Raw genomic sequence first — 20,097 nt, forward strand, 5'->3', positions numbered from 1 at the left:
ATAGTTATAATAATCTCTAGATCTTATATAATTAAGATTCATTACATTATATTATGGCATTGGATTCTTTAGATTGGACTACAATTATCCCAGGGACTTGTTCATAATAATCAATAACAACGATCTCGAGTTCTTGAACGTCGGATTCGGATTTCGAATCCTGTTGAAGTTGATCAAGCTGTTTAAATTCCATGGTTATGTTTAAATCTTGAAGCTTAGGCTCGTGAGGTAAAATATGCTGTTTTGGATTCTTGTACACCATGTACAAAATCATCTGAGTGATTCCAAATGTAAACCCTAAAATGTTTGGTGCCTGTTTATGAAATCATACAAAAAAAAAATAAAAAATAAATATATAGCTAGCTTAATAAATAATATAAATGTAAAGTATACATGAAGGTATTTTATGTAAGGAATTTTAATTTCTCCACTTACGGCAATGTAGTAATCCTTGATTAAAAGACCATAAAAGAACCACATCACGGCACATAGCGTGAGGAAAAAAGAGAGCGAAAATGGCATGAACTCCACGCTTTTTGTTCTTATAACTTGTCTCTGCATGAAAAATATGAAGCCGATCCTCAGAAACTTTTTGGGGAAAGATCGAAAAAATCGAACATTTTTAGGAGTTACTGTAGATGTTTATAATTACCATGATGCCAAGAGGAGCAGCAAAAACACTAACAGAGAAGGCAGCACAGATCCAACCAACAATCTCCACTCTATGTTGACCATGATAAAACATATGTGTGCATGCAATGATCAATCCAAATACCATTGTATTGAACAGAAGGAGAAGTTTTGTGGTGAAAATCTGCAAGAATTTCAAGAACATTATATCAAGAACTAGGGGTGAAGGGAAATTTATTTAGATGAATTACTTTGGATTCCTTTGTTGCATATATCATGAAGATCGTGAGATACGAAAGTTCGAAAACGCATCCGACACTGTTTATGGTGATGAGAATGATCGCATGTTTCTTGAGAAATGCATAGTATAAATACAGCATGGCACTGAATAATGCCACTGCATAAGGGATTGATTGGAATCCCTCCGTCGATTTCTTCTTCTTTATTCTGTAAAACGTCCAGCTGCAAATAAACAGCTAAGAATTAAATCTCATGTATAGAATCCCATGCCAAGAAACACGAAAACAAATGATCGAACCAGGATTATGCATGTGTTCGGGTTCTTACATCGGTGCCAAGTAAACCAAGAACGACACAACGTTGCCTCGAAAAATCGAAAAAAAAAAAAGAGTTACTAAGTCAGTATAAATTTGTTTTAGACACAACATAACTTGATAAACCAACCAAAAGAAGAAAAAAAAAAACTGATACCAAGAATGCCAAAAGCGCATGCCAGATGATCGGCAGATACAACTGCCATTCTTGGATGTGAAGTTCTTGGTTCTTGGCTCCTTAATTAATTGGTTTTTAGCTTCTGAGCAAAATGATTCATCTCGTTGAGCATTATATAGGCGTAAAATAGTGGGAATTGGTGTGTGCGCGTGTTACATTTTGGCTTTGAGCTGTCTCATTGATATTTTGTAGTTAGAAAATAAGGGAAACTAATTTTTTTATCCATTTTTCAATTTTTAGTTTTAGTCCATTAAATTTTTTAAATTTGAATTTGATACATTGATTTTTAATTTATATATATTTGATAAAATTATTGACGTGACATCGATATTACATCAGAACAAGAAATTCGAAGGTTGAAGCATTTAAAACTTAGCCTCATTAATTATTGTTTTCACTTTTGAAGAGTAAAATAATGTATTTGTTATTCGAATTAGTTTCTTGGATTGAAAGAATCAATTTTGTCCAAATTTAAGAATTACATGTCTCATTTTACTTGTGATACTAAAATAATATTATAAATATTTTATTAATTCCGACATGGTTAAACCAATATTATATTTGAAAAAAAAAATTGGTTCTTTGTGGCATTGAGAATGGAGAGCCATTCAATTTCGTGAAGAAACAAAATTGGAGAGATATAATAAGGACAAGAGGCGAATGGACGGCCAGAAATATTTGTTGAGCGGAGGATGGAGGGCTGTGATTCGGGATGTGGGACCCTGCTTCCGTTACGCTTCTTGATTTTATCTTTAGAACTGACTCCGCTTTTCGCACGGCTCGCCTTTTGCTTTTAATATGGCCTTTTCCTTTATTCATGCAACCAAAGCCATTAAACCCTCATTTGCTCACATTTATTTTCATATCATCCCGCTGATATCTAGCGGATCGTGGAACACGCGATGTGTATATTTTATATAAATATTATAAAATGAAATAATTATCAGCACACTGTTCTAAAAATTAATTACATTTTTTTTTTGAATCAAACTTGAAATGTCATATATAGAAGATAAGTGAGTATTTGAAAATAAAATTTTAAAGCTAATACAAACTAAAATTTGATTGTTTGGAGAAAAATTGTTTCCAAACGTTTTTTTTTTGTAGGATTACAAATAAACCTACATAACATTTACTTTTTTAATTATCTAAATTTTGATAATCACATCATCAACAATGTATTTACATAATTATTATTAAAATTTGAATATTTTATATCGAATTTATTTATCTTTTTATAATACGAATGCTTGAAAATTTATATAATATTTAATAAAATAAAATAATAAACGAAAAAATTTATATAAATGCACAAAATATGTAAAAAAATATCTTGAAATGTAAATAATAAAAAAATGACTTTTAAAATATAAAATGCTTGTAATAAAATATGAGTTTGAATTTTATGACTTTAATACGAAACTTTTAAAAACTCATTTATAAATAAAATTTAACATTTTAAAAAATCTCCAAAATTATTAATAAAAATTGAGAGTAGTTATGAAATATGATAAATTTTTTAAGGATCCAAAAGTCAAATCGTAACTTTAAATCACTAACAAAAAGACAGAAGCAGAAAAAAAAAATATTTCAGTCTTATTTATAGCTTTTCATTAAAAATTATAGATATTGAAACAGACGTTTGTTTTCACACACACCCAAAACACTTCCACCTAGCTAAAATTTAAGAAGTGCTTTTTAGAAAGAACATTCTCTTAGGTTATTAGGCACTCAAAAATCTTAAAACACATCATATGTTGTGTCGAATAATCTTGATCATATAATTACAACAATGAATTATATAGATATGATTACAAGGATTAACGAATAATTAGATCCAATGAATATATATACACCACAAAAAAATGGGGAGACTAAGAAGGAACCTTCCGTGGCTAAACATATTCAATATCGATAGTAAAAAGTTTTTAAAGACGATTCTAATTATTAATTTTTAAGGAACAAAAGATTTCTTATGATATGTTTGTCTGTTCGCGATATGCGACATTCTATTATCTGTTTGGAACACACCATCACGATAATCTGAATTGAACCGTCTCAAATAGGCTGTATAATATATATCTATATATGGTTGTGTGTACGTTAGTCGAGTCGACCAAAAATGTTAGTGCCAACGTAAGAGAAAAAAGAGTCGATCAACAACTTATTTTTGTAAATTTCCTTAGGTGGACTCTTTCACAACTATGGTCACATTTTGTCTATATGTATACACTTGTGATATATCACTGGCTTCTTTATGGACCAATTTTAAAAAATATATCCTTACTAATTTTATTGTTTTTATCTTTAATAGAGTCACTTAATTATAATTCAATGCTAAATATGACAATACTATATTTCTAGTTATTATTGCTAATTAAAATTGGAATATTACGTACGCGTGACCTGCTAACGAATTTTCTTTTATTTTTCGACGGAAATTTATTCAAATTTATTTAGTTTTATTGTTGTTAAACGTTATATTTTAGTATATCATGTTATTAGTATGAAATAATTGTGGAAGAAAACCGATAATTAAAATAAAATTACTTAAAAAGGAAATCAGTTATTTTAGAGAATATTTTAGGATTTTTTATATCTTAGCTATTTTTTGTGCAATTTTTTTATATAATAATAATAATAATAATAATAAATTTTTAAAAGAGAAATCGTTTTATATACCAACCATGTTAAAGCTTTCAAATAATATTTTTGAGTAACCTGAGGTAGACCAACATCTGATGAACATAATAATTATAAGAATGAAAGAAATAAAAACAATGAAAAAGGATATTATTAATTCTGAATTTAACTATTATATTCATCAAATTAAGCTACAACCATGTTTAAAGGGCATAATTTTCAGAAAACTAATAGACATAAAAAACACATTCAGAATTGAATTTCAGATTTTCTAAATCGATTGATTAATCACAAAAACAAACAAAAATAAATAGGACAAGACGCTGATTCACGGATGGCCTGAAAAATGCTGCAAATCGTGGCAAAGCAACGAGTTTTGTTCGATGGCTCACCCAAAAAAACTATATTTTTTTGTCCAAATCCGACATCTCAAGTTTGATTTCTGCTTTCAAGTATCAAACAAATAGAGAAGCAAAAAACTTGAACCTGAAAATCACACAAACCATAGCAATCATGTACACTCATCTATTTACAAGAAAACAAAGTTATGAAATCGAATGGCACCTTCTTTTCTGAAAAACAAACCGACTTTCGGAACTTGCCTTGCCCTCTATAGGCTTTACTGTAGCCCGAAACAATGAATTAATCTTGCTCAATTTTTTTGTAAAAGACTTGAATAATCTGTTGGCAGGGTGCGGTTTCACGAGCTCTTGTTTGATCGATACGTGGTCTTTTTCGAGATCAGTTAGCCTCATTCTCATTCTGGCAACTTCAAGCTTCAGCTCACGGTTTTCCCTTCTAACCGATGCATAGTTATCTCTTGGCGATATGCATCCACTCGCTGTCCCTGAACGGAGGGGGAATTGTCCGGCCATAGAGCCAAAGAGGAAATGGTTTTGCCCCCCAACCCCATTCATAGCATTCCTCAACCTCGTTTGTTCAAAGTACAGAACTTGAACCGCCATTTGCACTGGTAACCGTTCATTTTGAGCTGCATGACTGCAGGCTTCTTGACTGAGTTTTTGACAGTCTATCCCCTTGCAAATTCGGTACCGTTCCGAGTCCTTAATGTTGGGATGAGCCTGTTGGTTCATTCAGAAAATGGTGATCATTAAAAAGTGAACTTGATTGATCATTATACAAGATTCTCGTCGCTTCTTTTTATGTTGTAAGAGTGGCTCACCTTGAGAAACATATCTGAGGCTCGGTATAGTCCATCATGCACCGTACGGGAATGGCCCGGAAGTAGTTCCATGAGGGCTATGAATTTTGATGGGGTTAAGTTTGTATCTAGTGCAACTTCTGCAAGATAATTGTCCAAAAGCTTTGAGACTTTAATGATCGAGCTTTGATTCGGCGATCCAGGGCTGTCAAAGCCAAAGACCATCTCACTTTCATCCCGAAATTGCTTATCACCATCATCATCCTCATCCTCGTCGCGATTCAAGAAAATGGAAAAAATACGAAGTATCGAATCTATATCATAGGAATGACTGTGATTGTTTCCATTTGAATTTACAGGAATCAGAATATCTTCAAGAATCGCTTGGTCTAATTGCAGACCCATCCTTCTTTCGAGATCGGTCCTGCAAGATGTGGAAGCTTCTGCTGCTGCAGCTGATTTCAACAAACTTGAAAGAAAGGCCATTGGAACTCTGCTCTTTCTTGTCTGAGTTGGTAGTAAGCCTACAGCCGTTTCAATAACCACCCTTTGTTTCTTCTGCAAATCAAAATTCGAGACGTTCCCTTTTACTGGTTGAGAATCTTTTAACACAAGGCCATGGAGTGAGTTCTGAGCATATTTTATCAGAATTCTACATATGGTATCCTGTTTCAAGCCCTTAGTTTTGACAGCAGACAGAAGCCTTTGAAAGAAATCGAGATTCAGTATTGTGAGCGACTTTCCCCACCAATCTATGGTATTTTCTGGATCAGAATTTGAAGGAAAATTATACTCCAGCTTCGACAACCCTGAAGCCAGCTGCTCTTTACATGCATTATTTGAAATCGAGTCGATTATCCTGCTAACAAGATTGATCTCCTCGGATATTGGCAACAGACTTTCACAGTTATGAAGAACGGATATTGAATTCGGTATGTTCGGGAGGACTACATCCCTGAGGTAGCCTTCAGTCCTGGCTTCAAGATTCTTCTCGGAAAACTCTTCAGTCATTTCAAGAAAATGCGCTGCACACCGAAGCATAGCAACATTTGATGTTGTAATCTCAAAACTCACTCCATAACTGAACTTTGCAGCAAGCTCAAATGCCTGTGATCCACCGGGAACACTTGAGAGATTGAGCCTTGATATCTTGGAATCTTTCGCCTCCACCAATAATTTTCGTATTCTTCCGCTTCTAGAAACTAGAGGGAGCTGCAAAAAGATAACACAATGCATGATCAAGGTTTGTTTTTAATGGCTATATCAAAAATCTGTCTGGTAATCAAGATCATGACGTACATATGAAGTTCTTACTTTGTGAAGCGCAAAACTCATCGTTCCAACTTCAATGGTTAGATCACTGGAAACTTCAGATATTGGCCTGGAACGCGAAATATGATCAGATTTACACCTTTAATTCACGACAAAAAACCCATAAAAGCAAAATAAATTACATCTTTTCCTACAAATCCATCCAGATATTTGAATCCAATGAAGCTGGAGCACAAATATCCATCGGTTTCTTGGACTTGTGCAGAGAGAACCCCTGGACTCTGCGCACTAACTTACTCATCTTTGTCCTAAATGTCCTTCGAAATGCATATAAATTTCTGAATTGATATGCATTGAACTAAAACTACTGGTGTAACGTGAAAATTTATTGCCCCATTACCTGTATCATGAGATTGAACCTGGGGTGTTTTGTCTCCAGAGGAACTGTATGTGATTTATTGGGGTTTAAACAGAGAACATGCGCTTTCTTACCATTAATTAGTAACAATTCTCGTGTAAACAATGCACATGCATTTAGAAATTAATCTACACAAGTGAAAATATACAAGTCAATACCTATTCTTGGTTATTCAAGAAAAGCAGGAAACAGTCATCCGACATGAGCAACAAGAACTCTACACAGCGAGGATCCCACAAACACAACGACACACATCAATCCACACACACACACACACACACACACACACACATATATATATAAATGTGATTTAGAAAGCAAGGCATTTGTTTTTTTTACCATTCATTAGCATGTTTAGAACTTGAATTGGGACGAAAGTATCTCTTTCCCGACATGCTTGGCTTCATTTCGGCAACTGTAGCAATACCCATTAACTAAACAAGCTGAAAATCCCGGAAAAATTCCCCGTGTTTTTTTTTATTTCTACTGCACCCACTGTGAAAATGTTCTTCAACCTTATATTAATCAATCTTTCAAGAACAAATGCACAAACCCCTTCATGGCTTTTTAATTACACAGTGCTTGCAAACTCCGTCTCCCGATTCGAGAACTCGTGTAAGACTAAAGATTTCCGAAAGCTAAACTTTTTAACGACCTTTTTTTTTCTTGTGTGTGAAAAAATATAAACTAAAGTCAAGAATATATTTGCGTTGGTGGAAACTTTTCGGTTAAAGGTGCGACCTTTTCTGCATCACTATTATTTTGGTGTGTTGTGTTATTTAAAAAAATGGCAAGAGTCCGGAAGAATGTGGTGCTTTTGGGGGTTGTAATCATGGCTGGTGAAAGATTGCCACTAACACGGATTAGTTTGAAAATTACATTAATTGTGTGTAAAGCTAATTAAAGTGGCTGGAAAAGATGAGTTGGGACTATATAGAAACAAATAATTTCCATCACTTTTCTGTCTTGATATGACATTATAGTTCAAATAGTTATTTCAATTATATAAATACGTGTAAATAAAAATTAATATAAATAATGTGTATCTATATTTGAGCGTAATATGTTTTATTTATGAAAGCTGGCATTAAGTTAATTGCCTAAAACTATCACGATTTTGAAACATGATTAGCACCTAAATGCTCGAATTTAGAGTGCCTGGAATCATGATTAATCTAATATTAATTAATTTATTACAAAATGACGTACGGCCTAGTGAAACATGTAACCAACCGTGGCTTCAGCCAAGAACACGTAGCGTCGTATGATTCATCTTCCTTAATTAGCATAGACTGTAAATATAACAATCCATATGTACGTATAATAACATTATGGTATTTTCACATAAATTTTAATAAAAATATGGTTGTAATAAATAATTTTATTACATAAGTGTTAATATCGAAACAATCATGATTCGAGTCACCTAAAATTGAAGACATCAGTGTTAATAATGTTTCATGATTGTGATTTCTTTGGGCTCATGAGTACGAAGAGGAAAAGTCGTGCAAGACAAATTTTTAGTATATGTATATAATCCATAAGAAAATTGTATGGTCTTCTCTCAAATATAATTTTTTAGAATCACATATTTTTCTCGTAGAAATATATAATCCGTGGCATAATGAAATTTTTTTAATCTCCTCGATTACAAAATTATTTTTTTAAAAAATATATATATTAAAGATTGAGGAGGGCTTCTTGTAATTAAATGTGTGAGAGGAAAATGACAAATACCACAATAGGAATATTTTTCGCACACACACCAGACAAATTTTGTGTAAGCATACCCCACGAATCGAAGTTTATGGTCCTAATGAAGATTGCAGGAAAACATATGCACCCACTTCCTAAATATTTTATAAACATCGCCAGAAAAATTCAAAATTGGATGACTATTGATATAAATTTAGACATCATATTGTTAACTGACTAATTGTCTCGTAAATTTTAATCCGAATTAATAAACGACAGCATTTTCACATATTTTATGTGTTAGCAACGAATTTTTCTATGTTACATTGAAGCCTTCTTCTCTTTATAATATATTGAAATTTTAGTTTTTTATCATTAATATATGATGTCAACTTTCATTAAAATATAAGAGACTCGCATGCTTTGATTATGATAAAATATGATGAGAATTACAACGGATGAAGCATATAATAACCTGTTAAGGAGATGCGTTTTTAATCATTAAAATTATTTTATTGTCATAATATTTAGTAAGTTGATAGGATTAATGGCAGTGAAGTTAAAGAGGTTATGAAATGTTAGAGTGAAATTATCATGGGAGGTAAAATGTGTAGAAGATAGAAAATAATAATATAACTAAGCTATTTTTAAGTATATGTATTTAAAAAATGAAAAAATCGAGAAAAAAATAGAAAATTGGAAACATCTTGATATAAACATCTTGAAATTTCATGTAAGATTAATGATTTCGAAATAAAATAATTTTTAGTCGATTATAATTTTTCTATAAATAAAAAAAAAATCAATTTCAGCCTCCAAATAAATTTTTTTCAGGCTTTTAGTTGTGCGAGGTTTAAGAAAAATTCAAGGCTCTTCGATTTTTTTTTTCCCATGGTGCTTAAGGTTAGGAAGTTAGGATGCTATAGTGTACATACCATGTATATTTGCAATGGTTTACACGGGCTTTTTGTAGCCCAAACTCGAAGTTCTGCTAGACAAGGCAATGGCTTTACACTCTAAATGGCTAAACCCAAGGCCCGAGATTAAAAACCGGGCTTCATTTAACACCAATATGCACACCCAGGAGCCCGCAAACCGAGCCGAGCCGAGCCGAGCCCCGTGTATTTGAGTCTGGCAGGGAAATTTTGATCAAAAATGATTTTGTAATATCCGGCAACTAAATATTAGGCTCCACCTGTTGTGATGCTGTCCAATGGCCTATCATCTTTTCTTGAAGCTTTCAGCCCAATGTCTCACTTAGAAGATCGGGTTTTCTGTTCTATTCTCTCTTAGGAGATATCGAATTAACCCGCAACACATCCCATAACGACAAAGGTGTTCTATTACAAAACCAACATTATGTTTTCGGTTTTTTATTCATCTTGTTGATTTTCTTTGTTTCGTGCCTAATGTCTCACGTCGGCCATTCTTACCTCTTAAGCTAATTTTTTGTCGAGTTGGGTCTAAGCCTCGATCTAAACATTATATCAAAGTCAAGACTCACCGTTATGTGTTGAACTGTCACAGATACCGACTAGTTATTCAACGAAGTTTCCAGAACATGTATATATACATAATACACATTGTACATAATGGTCTTTTTGACAAGCTGAAGTCCATGACAAGATCTTAACATATACGATACTTGAACAAACATTCTTCGTTGAGTTACATTTTTTATTTGAGTTAACTCAGAATGTCAAACTTTAAAGCATAATCTCTTATGTGAGTAATTTGTTTTGAGTTCTTAATAATAAATTTAATCTCAACAAAATATATTTATATTATGATCAAATATTACGTATTATGTCATATTTGTAATGGGATGGTCAAATATTCCGTTAAAGGGCATATGCAAGTTTCAAAGGTACAATTTGACGCATATTCTTTGCCAACTGAATATTTTACCAAAAAGTTTGGCTTCCTTGGTTAAACCACTTCTTATACATTTATTTTATATAAAATTTACGAACTAGTTAATTAATATATGTATACATATAACAAATAGTTTTCTTCCAAAATAATAAATTATTTTAAATATTATTGTGTCTGCATAATGGATTTTATTTAAATAGCTAAGAAATAAGTCGAACATGATATTATTTGATATGCAAAAACTAGTAAAATCAGTACATATTTGGTGTCAAGACTCGAGTGTATAGGCATGAGTTTCATATAGCACAAATGATTGTACGTGTGATTTAATCACCGGAATATGTTTTAAATTCTCAGATTATTTCTAATTCAACTCAATTCCATCGCAAGATCGATTAATGTATGTGTCGTACCACTCGAGATGGTTCGTTTTTTTAATTAAAAAGTGCGATCAAAATTATTTTGTTAACTATTCTTGAAATTCACCGGATAGAGGATCGCAAATTCCGTACTTGACAATTTGATAAAATTTTGATATGTTTTAGACATTGGAATTAATAATCACAAATATATCTCATTTGATACGTGGAATATGATAAAAACTTGTGTGAGCCGGTTTCATGGGTCGTATTTTGTGAGACATATCTCTTATTTGGGTAATCCATGAAAAAGTATTACTTTTTATGCTAAGAAATCACTTTTTATTGTGAATATCGGTAGGGTTGATCTGTCTCACAGATAAAGTTTCGTAAGACAATCTCACAAGAAACCTACTCATGAAATATAGAAATGCATGTTGCTGGCACTTAAATTAATTTTTAAAATGAAATAATAACAGGTATTAAAAGAATTATTAAAGAAAACGAACAATAACTGAAGAAGATAGAAATCTAGCTCTTAATGGGGAAACATTTATTTCCGAATATTTATTCAAATAGCTGCCTTAATTCAGAATCTTCCTATAATTTAATTTTCATTTTTTCAATTTTATTATATTGGTGAATATTTTCTGAGTAAATATATTTTTAAATTCCTAGTTAAATCAAATAAAATATTAAATAAAAGAAAAAGAGAATTCGAGGCCGCTGGGCACCTTAACCGGAGTCTTTCCTCTTTCTCGTCTCTTTCTCTCTCCATAAATTTTCTCTCTCTTCATTTCTTCTGCTCATCGGATTGAGCTTCAGAGATCGCGTGACACGATCCATTTCCACGATCCTAAATTAAATAGAGCTCTCGAATTTTGAGACGATTCCCAGTGTCGTGCATTTTTTTTCCGAGTGTTATAATAATCTTTTGATATACGCTTCTGTGAATTATTGGAAGCTTCTCCTGATAGGTGAGGATATCTCGGAGTATAAATCTGATCAGGAAGATCACTTGGTGGTTTTTTCTGGGTCTTCGATTTTATGAAATGGGTGGTTGAAAGTTTCAGAGAAAAGTAAAAGGAGAGAAAAAAGATTTCTTTTTTGGGTATATTTAATATTTAATTAATACTTCTTTCGATATTTGTGTCGGAAGCAGAGATGGGAGGAAGGGGTTAGCGTTAGGGGTTTGAGATGGAAGAGACTGAGGTTGAAGAAGGTGAAGCTCTTTCTTACCATGGACAGGATGAAGATTCCACCATTGACCCTGATATTACTCTCTCTTACATTGTACGCATATTGAATTCCCTTCTCTTTAAATCTTTATTTCGTGTTGTAGTGTAATTATTCTGTTTGCAGTGTTACGTTGAATTGCAATTAAGTAGTATGGTTGAATTGTACCTTGTTTTTTGTTGTAAGAAATCTATATTGCACTCTGATTGCTGATACGTGGTGTATTGGTGTTTTTCCTTCCTGGTGTATAATTATTTTGTTTTCAATCGCATTTTAAAAGTGAATTTGTTGCTAGTTTATATAGTTTAAGATGGTGGTTAGTGTTCTTTATCTTGAATTGATGCATGTTCTGCTATTGGTTAAGAGACTAACATGGGTGTTGATGCATGAAGGTGTCTCGTTTCCATCTTTTTGTTGCAGATCGATAGAATAAATTTGTTCCTGGGATTATAACACAGTTTAGTTGAATGTAACTCTAATATTTCTTAATCTGCACTCTTTTGAAGGGAGAGAAACTTGAAAGTGTTTTGGGTCATTTCCAGAAAGACTTTGAGGGTGGTGTTTCGGCTGAGAATTTGGGTAAGTTCGAGAAAGAATGTGGCTGATCACATAAAGTTAGTGCAAGGTGAATGTGGGTTCAGAATGTGATGTTTTTGATCAGAAATTCAAATTCTTAAACAGGGGCAAAATTTGGAGGATATGGTTCATTTTTACCTACTTATCAGCGGTCTCCATCTTGGTCTCGTACGAAGAGTCCACCGAAAGTTAATAACTATGATACTCCAGCATCCCCAAGAAAGCTGTGGACAGAGGTAGATACTCGTAGATCTAAATCTACGTACTTTTCAATTTGCTATCTTCCACTCCAAAATAGAACTAGAATTTCTATTCAACATGATATCCAGGTTCACTTGAGCTATTTGACTTGTTCTCTGATTTAGGATCAGAGACAAAACTCATTAGCTTCATCAAGCACTTCGCCAACAGAAAGATTACCTGATGCTTCAGGAAAGACTCTGTCAATTGAAAATTTGTTGAAGGGCTTACCATCTAGACGTGTTGATGAATCAGGTTTTAAACGTGGAGTCATCAAGAAATCTGTCAATCCTTCTGAACAGAAAACTCTGAAGGTTCGGATCAAAGTTGGCTCTGATAATTTGTCCACACAAAAGAATACTGAAATCTATGGTGGACTCGGTCTGGTGGTCTCTCCATCCTCTTCATTGGATGACAGTCAGGAAGCAACTGTTGAAAAGCTGAGTGGTAACCATTTGGATGTGCCAGAGAAATCTCCAACAAGTATTCTTCAGGTATTTGTAATCGCGTCTGATTTTTGGGGATCATACGGCCTTTAGCTTTCTTAAACTTCACATTTCTACTCTGTTGGATCAGATGATGACATCCTTCGCCACGGTTCACCTTTTATCCCCTCTATCAGAAGATCTAATTTGTTTGATCGAAAAAAGAAAGATTGGTGGTGATAATGAATCTAAATTCATGGACAAGGCACACATAGAAACATCTGGGATGTTAGAAAATGGATCTCTTCCTGGCAGGAGTGATCAGAAAGTTGTAGAACAAAATAAATGGAAGTCTTCTGAAAAATCTTTGGTCTCCACTGAATTAACAGATTGGAAGAACATTGCTGGTCAGAGTAATTCTGCTTCAGCTATAACGAAGGAAAAAGAAATTGATAATGACACATTACACTGTGATGAAATGGTTTCTAATATTTTGAAACTCCAACTTATATCTGGGGTGAAGGGAGAAGCGGGCAGAGTTGTTATTAAGAAAATTTTGGACAGTGAATCTTCCCTAGAAATTGGCAGGATTGAGAAGTTGGGTGAAAGGCTGGGTTCATCAGGCAAGGATTTAGAAAATAAAAAAGAAAATTGTAGCAGCGCTGCAGCTTTCTCTCTGAAGAATGTTATCAAGGAAGAAAAATATCATGCTTCGGATCAATCTGATTCAAATGTCTCCAAAGCAAGAAATGAGCCTAGTGTTGGACCTTCAGATCTTCGGAAGAAATTTGTGGGAGCGCACATACAAAAAGTTGATTCTTCTTTGATTTCTAAAAGTGGAAAGAACTCTCATATATCTAAAAATGATTCACGGGATCATCAAAAGGACGCTGAAAAATCCCGGGAGATGCATCTTAAGGACTTTTTTGGAGACTTTGGATTTGAAGAAGAAGATGAGGAATCAACTTTAAGGGAAATGCCTTCCTCTGGAAGGCCAAAGGATCCTCAACTTTTGAAGAAAAAAAATTCGAGTGAATATATCAACACATCAAAAGAAAAATCTAATGATAAAAGTGCCGGAAAGCCTAATCCATCAGAAAGTTATCCTAGATTTCCTTCACACGTGGCACCGCCTCTGACATCTGAAGCTCAAACAGGAGTGGCTCCTATTGTTAAGGAAGACTGGGTCTTTTGTGATAAGTGTAAAAAATGGAGACTTCTTCCCCTGGGTACAAATCCTAAGAGTCTTCCTAAGAAATGGCTTTGTAGGATGCTTACATGGCTGTAAGTTTTATCGATGTTACAGTTTATGCTGTTACCTGGAATCTTATTCACATGATTTCTGATTGTCAACGTTACTGGTTTAGATGAGTGAAAAATTTATATTTGTATCCAAATTATCTGTCTAATGACTAATCAACTAACAAAAGGTTGATTGAAAACCATGGGCCTAATGCCTTTTTGTATGATTCCTTGTTAGCCTAAGCGTGATACTTCATAGACCTCTGTTTCTACTCGTGATAGTTCTTCAATCCAAAACATCTTATTGTTCTGCCATTACCACAGGCCTGGAATGAACCGTTGTAGTATACCTGAGGAGGAAACTACCAGTGCTTTAAGAGCCCTATACCAACCTGCTGCTGACTCAATTCTGGCCCCTTCTTCCGAGAGGCAGCATAACCAGCTTCACAATTCTGTTTCTGCTACTGTGGGGGTACCATTGCTTGATGCTGGGTGTCCTGTTCGAGAGCACCAAAATATTGCTGACCTCAATGAAACAACGGGGCAGAAAAAAAAACACAGGGCAGATCATTCATCAAGTTTATTTGATATCGATGGTTCCACTCACTCTGAAAACTCAAGGAAGAGCGTCCCAACGTCTTCCAAAAATGGTACATTAAACATAGGAAATCACTCTCCTCTAGATACCCGTGGATTTCAGAGTAATAGAAAAGAATCACTTGTCTATTGTTCTAAAACAGGTACTGTGATACGACACTTTCCTTAATTGCTATCAAATTTAATATATTAGCTCCATTATTTAGCTTCTTGGGTTTATTTACACGCACAGGTACAAATCTGAAGATAAATAACAAGCTAGAGTCCGATGCAGATGATTCTAGGGCATCTAAAAGAATGAAGGTGGAATCTCATTTTGATAATGGAAAGTGGAGTTCTGAAAATGGCGGGCCTTCCTTAAATGCAGGCACTGTATTGGTCAAAAGTTTGTCAGATAAATCATCGAGGCACAAGGATACAAGGGGCAACATGAAGAAGGATACAGGTTTTAACCAAGAAATAAAAGTTCCAGATGATGGTTTGATGCACGAGAGAAAATTTGATATCAAGGACCCTGTTCAAAAAAGGAAAGGGAAAGATTGCCATGGTTCTCGAAGTTGCCATCAAAATTCTGGTGATTTTGTTGATGGATGGAACAGTGACCAGCTGGAAAGAAAAAAAGCTAGAGTTTCCAAGTCTGGGGGAAAAGGTTCGAGTGGAAGCAAATCCAGAGCAGGAACCGACGAGAAGGGCAGGGGTATAGATAAGCCGAATAGCAATCAGTGTTTGAGCAATACTCAGGTAGAAGATTGTTTGAAAAATGATAGGGGTTTAGCACATCCATCTGTTGCTGCCAATTCAAGCTCTTCCAAGGTATCTGGCTCACATAAAAACCAAAGCAATGCCCAGGAAGTTAAAGGTTCCCCGGTTGAATCAGTTTCTTCATCTCCATTGAGACCTTATAATGCTGATAAGGTCCCTTCAACAAGAGCGAAGCTCTTTGAAAAAGATGATTTGAAGGATCCTTACTCTTCCACAGCTGTGAGTCCAAAAAGGATTTCAGGTAGTGAAATTGGAGGAAATGTTCGAAAAGAGATTATGAAAAAAGATGTCAGTCGCACTATCGATGATAGTTTATCGAACATGAAGTCGGAAAAGGTGTCTTCACATGCGAAAGACAAAACTCGTACTTCTGTACCTGAAATGGATAAAGACAAAATCAAGGAAAAGACCAAGAGTAGAAAAAACAAGTTTGACCATAGGTCTGGCACTCCTGCTAAGACTGACAAGTTTGTTTGCAAGAACGATAATGCTGTAGGAACATTAAGCGAGAGAAGTAAAGCATTGGATCAGTCAAAGTTTGGAGGTCATGATGGCCAAGATGTGATCAAAAGCCAAGATAATAAGCCTAATCTGGAGGAGAAATTACTCAAGAGAAGTAACCTGCTTGAAGCAAATGGAAATTGGATATCACATTCACTTCCACCTGTAGGGAGAGTTGAGACTGAAACAGTTGCTAGTCTTCAGCCTGTCACTGGATCTCAGAAAGAAAATGTGGTGAAACTTTTGTCATCAAATCAGAGTAAGAAAGCTGAACAGGAAAATGGTCGACCTATTAAAATTAGACATCCCACCCCAAATTCCCACAAGGGTCAGAATGTTGAAGCCTCTAGTCCTGTCCGAAGGGAGTCCTCCAGTCATGGTGCTAACAATGCTTTGAAAGAGGCCAAGGACCTCAAACACTTGGCTGATCGCCTTAAGGTTTGTTCATCTCATATCGATTCTGACATGGATATTAAGTTGTTTCTAGCTCTTCGTAACACGGGTTCGTTCTTACAGAATTCTGGATCACCTGAAAGCAATGGACTTTACTTCCAAGCCGCCCTCAAATTTCTCCATGGAGCGTCTCTGTTGGAATTTGGAAGCACTGAAGGCTCTAAGCATAATGAGATGATGCACTCAATGCATATATACAGTAGCACTGCGAAGCTCTGCGAGTGAGTGTTTACTACATTGTGGTTAGACCTTTATGGTGTCCTAACGTGTGATTATTAAAAAGCGTTAATAAATTATGGTCTCTAAGCCAGTAACTTGGCCTAAAGCATGTACATGTCATTCTTTTGATAATGACTAATTTGTTGTAGGGAAATTGTGGTTCTTACATAGCATTTCTTCTTGGTATTAACTAAATAATTATTGGTAGGTTTTGTGCCCATGAATTTGAAAAGTCAAAAGAGATGGCTGCTGCTGCATTGGCTTATAAATGCATGGAGGTTGCTTATATGCGAGTCGTTTATTATTCACATTCCAGTGTAAATAGGGACAGGAATGAGTTGCAAACTGCTCTGCAAATTGTTGCTCCAGGTATTTATCCATATTAATGGAAAAAAAAACTTACAATTAGTGATGGAGGTCATTTGCAATTCAACCTGTAATACTTTGGACAGTGCCTCTGTAATTTTTGTTATTTCTTTCTCAGTAATCAGCAATATTATCTCCTCCTCGTATCCAAGCCAAATTCGGACAGTGACGATTATTATTGCGCTCTCGCTCCTCTAATCTTTTCTTAATGAATGGATGTGATATAAGCATGTTTCACTGAGCAGATAAAAAGTTGACTGTTGTTGGCTGATATAATCGAGCAGAACTTTTACCTTCTGATTGCAGTTTTTGTCTGTTTCATAATTACCATTCAGGTGAATCTCCTTTCTCTTCCACCTCTGATGTTGACAACTTGAACCAAGTAACTACAGATAAGGGCAATGTGGTAGCCAAAGTTGTAGGTTCTCCTCAAGTTTCTGGAAACCATTCTATCACTTCTCAGAATCGTTCTGGTTTCATCAGGCTTCTAAACTTTGTAAGTGCAGTTACATTTTCAACGAATAACATAATCGGAGCACTGGATAGTGTTAATCTATTTAGTTTTTCATCTGTGTACTTGCAAATTGTTGGCTATTGCTCTATGACATCATTCAATCCGTTACTCGTTTTCTGGATTATAGTTTGTGTAAGTTATCGTGTTTGTACTCCTTTAGGCACAAGATGTTAACTTTGCAATGGAAGCCTCAAGGAAATCAAGAAACGCTTTCACAGCTGCTATATCAAAACTTGGAGAATCAAACATCTGTTCTCTCAAAACAGCACTCGATTCCAACTTCCAAGATGTAGAGGGTTTATTGCGCCTTGTTCGAGTTTCAATGGAAGCGATCAATCGTTGAACTACCTGTAATGTTTCTAAAGCACTCCCTTTCATAGTTTTCTCCTGGTATACGAGGAAGAAAACTGGAGAGGCCTCTCGCTTTTCAAATTCCATATTGAATCTTTCCCTTGTAGCAGTTTCTTTTATCTTTTTATGAAGAAGACTAAAGGCAGAAATTTTTTATCAAGTCAGGTTAATGATATTGATAAAGCCTTGAATGGGTTCATACCGTGATGCGAGAACAATAGAAAGATAATCTTGAGATGGTAAAAGTCGGCAAGTTTAGGCTCCAATGGTCGTTACCAGCGGTTGGTGATTCTGTCCCCTCGTTTGTCTACAAATTCAATCTTAAAGAGGACTTATGGTTGAGGCTTCTGTAAACCCATTGCGGGCACATGTTAAGATAAGTTGATCCTGCTGACCGCACTAGATTCAGCAGATTTATTCAAGAAAAGTGGATTATATCACAGGTTAATTGAATTTTGATATTATGTTCTTGTGCGATTAGAATTTGTACTCTTTTCTTTTGGCTCTTGTACCATTGTTTTTAAATGTTCTGCATGTGCAGGTTTGCTCATAACGGTTCCACTCTAACTCTTCAGAGATTTTACCTTGTATTTCATCTGGACATATGGAATAAATTATGGAAACGTGCATAGTTAAATTTAAGAAATAAAATATTAATGGCGGTTTCTGCTGCCCTTAGTGAAAGGATTAAGAACAACAATCCCTCCAGAAGGTGTACGGATAAATTTGATATCATCTTGATTTTTCAAGCAATAAAGGCTGTCTAAAGCAACCAGTCTTGATGTCAATGTCTCATTCTTCGCCGATCTTGATCTTGATCTTGACGTGCTGCAATTGGCAGGTATTCTATAATATTCATATTTTCAAGTAGCAGACAGCTTAAAAATTGATTACATTTTGGATTATTTCTGTGTACCATACCTGGTGTCGAGTTTTTTTTATCTTCCTCTCTCGCAAACGTTTGTGAAGTCCATCGAAGTAAGAAATAGTGGCGGTCGCATGCGGAGAGAAAAAATTCAAAACTTATACTTGCATGATTTTTCTAAATTTTTGTTGCTCGTGTGTTCAATCCCATTCCCTGTAGAAGGCGGATTTGATCTTTTCACTAGATTTGATTTTATTCATATTTCATGCATCTAGATGATGATTTTCGAGTTCTAAATACATTCAAGGCATGCCACTTGTTATGTAATTGGAAAAGAATTAGTTAAGCTACTCTTTTGACTGCAATCTGCAATCTGCTCTCTCTCCCATATCCTTTTGGTGCTAATTAGATGACCATTTGTGTGCAGGTGAATCTGCGAGTGGGAAGCATCCCATGAAGAAGAGACCAAATTATTCCAGCCCTATTTAAAGTTCAGAGAATGTCTTCTCGTGTTCATTAATTGTTTGTAGTATATATGTACACACACTACTTCCCTTTGATATCTCTCATATCTGGTGAAGTTGTATGAATAATTTTCTCACAAGAAGGGTAGGTACTAAAAATATCTATATCTTGAATTTGTGCAAAATTCTAAAAAACTGAACGATTGCCACCCCACTATGTCACGTTATTTGAGGTATCAAGTTCTGATATATGTTATTAGTTCAGAAAAATATGATTAATTAGAGACGTTGAATTTATTATGAAGTACATGAAATGAAATTTATGTCAGGTGCAAGTCACCCTCAAATTATTTTATTGTGCGACAAATTGAAAAAATGTGATAGTTTAATTTAGATGAAAACTTAAATGAGAGAAGATTTAATTAAATTTGTAATATATTTTGTTTTAAAAATAAAGGGAATAGCTTAAGCAACATACCAAAGTCAGTTACTTTGGTTTT

General features: G+C 34.6%; 3 protein-coding genes across 11 annotated transcripts; 1 reads left to right on the forward strand and 2 right to left on the reverse strand.

The window, feature by feature from the left end:
• LOC142537233 (bidirectional sugar transporter NEC1-like) lies at positions 1-1,472 on the reverse strand. The gene is made up of 6 exons (XM_075642783.1): positions 1,342-1,472; positions 1,198-1,234; positions 882-1,092; positions 653-814; positions 436-555; positions 1-313 (listed from the first exon to the last, which is right to left on the reverse strand). Exons 1-6 carry the CDS (start codon positions 1,388-1,390, stop codon positions 47-49), a joined length of 846 nt encoding a protein of 281 aa, XP_075498898.1. The 5' UTR covers positions 1,391-1,472; the 3' UTR covers positions 1-46.
• A 2,739-nt stretch (positions 1,473-4,211) lies between these two features.
• LOC142523579 (BTB/POZ domain-containing protein At1g03010-like) lies at positions 4,212-7,561 on the reverse strand. The gene is made up of 4 exons (XM_075627302.1): positions 7,197-7,561; positions 6,482-6,548; positions 5,189-6,379; positions 4,212-5,087 (listed from the first exon to the last, which is right to left on the reverse strand). Exons 1-4 carry the CDS (start codon positions 7,286-7,288, stop codon positions 4,551-4,553), a joined length of 1,887 nt encoding a protein of 628 aa, XP_075483417.1. The 5' UTR covers positions 7,289-7,561; the 3' UTR covers positions 4,212-4,550.
• Positions 7,562-11,503: 3,942 nt separating this feature from the next.
• Positions 11,504-19,771, forward strand: LOC142523595 (cysteine-tryptophan domain-containing zinc finger protein 3-like). 9 transcript variants are annotated; one of them, XM_075627321.1, is made up of 15 exons: positions 11,504-12,079; positions 12,529-12,601; positions 12,704-12,834; positions 12,964-13,332; positions 13,415-14,547; positions 14,830-15,245; positions 15,335-16,803; positions 16,882-17,039; positions 17,246-17,406; positions 17,739-17,899; positions 18,078-18,267; positions 18,434-18,561; positions 18,645-18,711; positions 18,810-19,109; positions 19,561-19,771. In XM_075627321.1, the coding sequence occupies exons 1-11, from the start codon at positions 11,984-11,986 to the stop codon at positions 18,258-18,260; spliced, it is 4,350 nt and encodes a 1,449-aa protein (XP_075483436.1). In that variant the 5' UTR covers positions 11,504-11,983; the 3' UTR covers positions 18,261-18,267; positions 18,434-18,561; positions 18,645-18,711; positions 18,810-19,109; positions 19,561-19,771. The 9 variants fall into 9 exon arrangements, with proteins under 9 accessions (XP_075483436.1, XP_075483448.1, XP_075483429.1 ...); XM_075627333.1 differs by having other exon boundaries at positions 18,948-19,109; XM_075627314.1 differs by having other exon boundaries at positions 18,434-18,711.
• Positions 19,772-20,097: the final 326 nt, after the last annotated feature.

The sequence above is a fragment of the Primulina tabacum genome, chromosome 2 (genome assembly GCF_025594145.1).
Source record: "Primulina tabacum isolate GXHZ01 chromosome 2, ASM2559414v2, whole genome shotgun sequence".
Lineage (NCBI taxonomy): Eukaryota > Viridiplantae > Streptophyta > Magnoliopsida > Lamiales > Gesneriaceae > Primulina > Primulina tabacum.

Excerpts from the sequence above, each read along its gene's own strand:
- LOC142537233 (XM_075642783.1), bottom strand. The coding sequence starts at position 1,390 with ATGGCAGTTGTATCTGCCGATCATCTGGCATGCGCTTTTGGCATTCTT. Across the intron at positions 556-652 it reads CTGCTCCTCTTGGCATCATG|AGACAAGTTATAAGAACAAA; the intron begins GTAATTATAAAC and ends TTTTTCATGCAG. Across the intron at positions 314-435 it reads TCAAGGATTACTACATTGCC|GCACCAAACATTTTAGGGTT; the intron begins GTAAGTGGAGAA and ends TTTCATAAACAG.
- LOC142523579 (XM_075627302.1), bottom strand. The coding sequence starts at position 7,288 with ATGGGTATTGCTACAGTTGCCGAAATGAAGCCAAGCATGTCGGGAAAG. Across the intron at positions 6,549-7,196 it reads TCTAAACATGCTAATGAATG|GCCAATATCTGAAGTTTCCA; the intron begins GTAAAAAAAACA and ends TTCGCGTTCCAG. Across the intron at positions 6,380-6,481 it reads TGAGTTTTGCGCTTCACAAA|CTCCCTCTAGTTTCTAGAAG; the intron begins GTAAGAACTTCA and ends ATCTTTTTGCAG.
- LOC142523595 (XM_075627304.1), top strand. The coding sequence starts at position 11,984 with ATGGAAGAGACTGAGGTTGAAGAAGGTGAAGCTCTTTCTTACCATGGA. Across the intron at positions 14,548-14,829 it reads TGTAGGATGCTTACATGGCT|GCCTGGAATGAACCGTTGTA; the intron begins GTAAGTTTTATC and ends CCATTACCACAG. Across the intron at positions 16,804-16,881 it reads ACTTGGCTGATCGCCTTAAG|AATTCTGGATCACCTGAAAG; the intron begins GTTTGTTCATCT and ends TCGTTCTTACAG.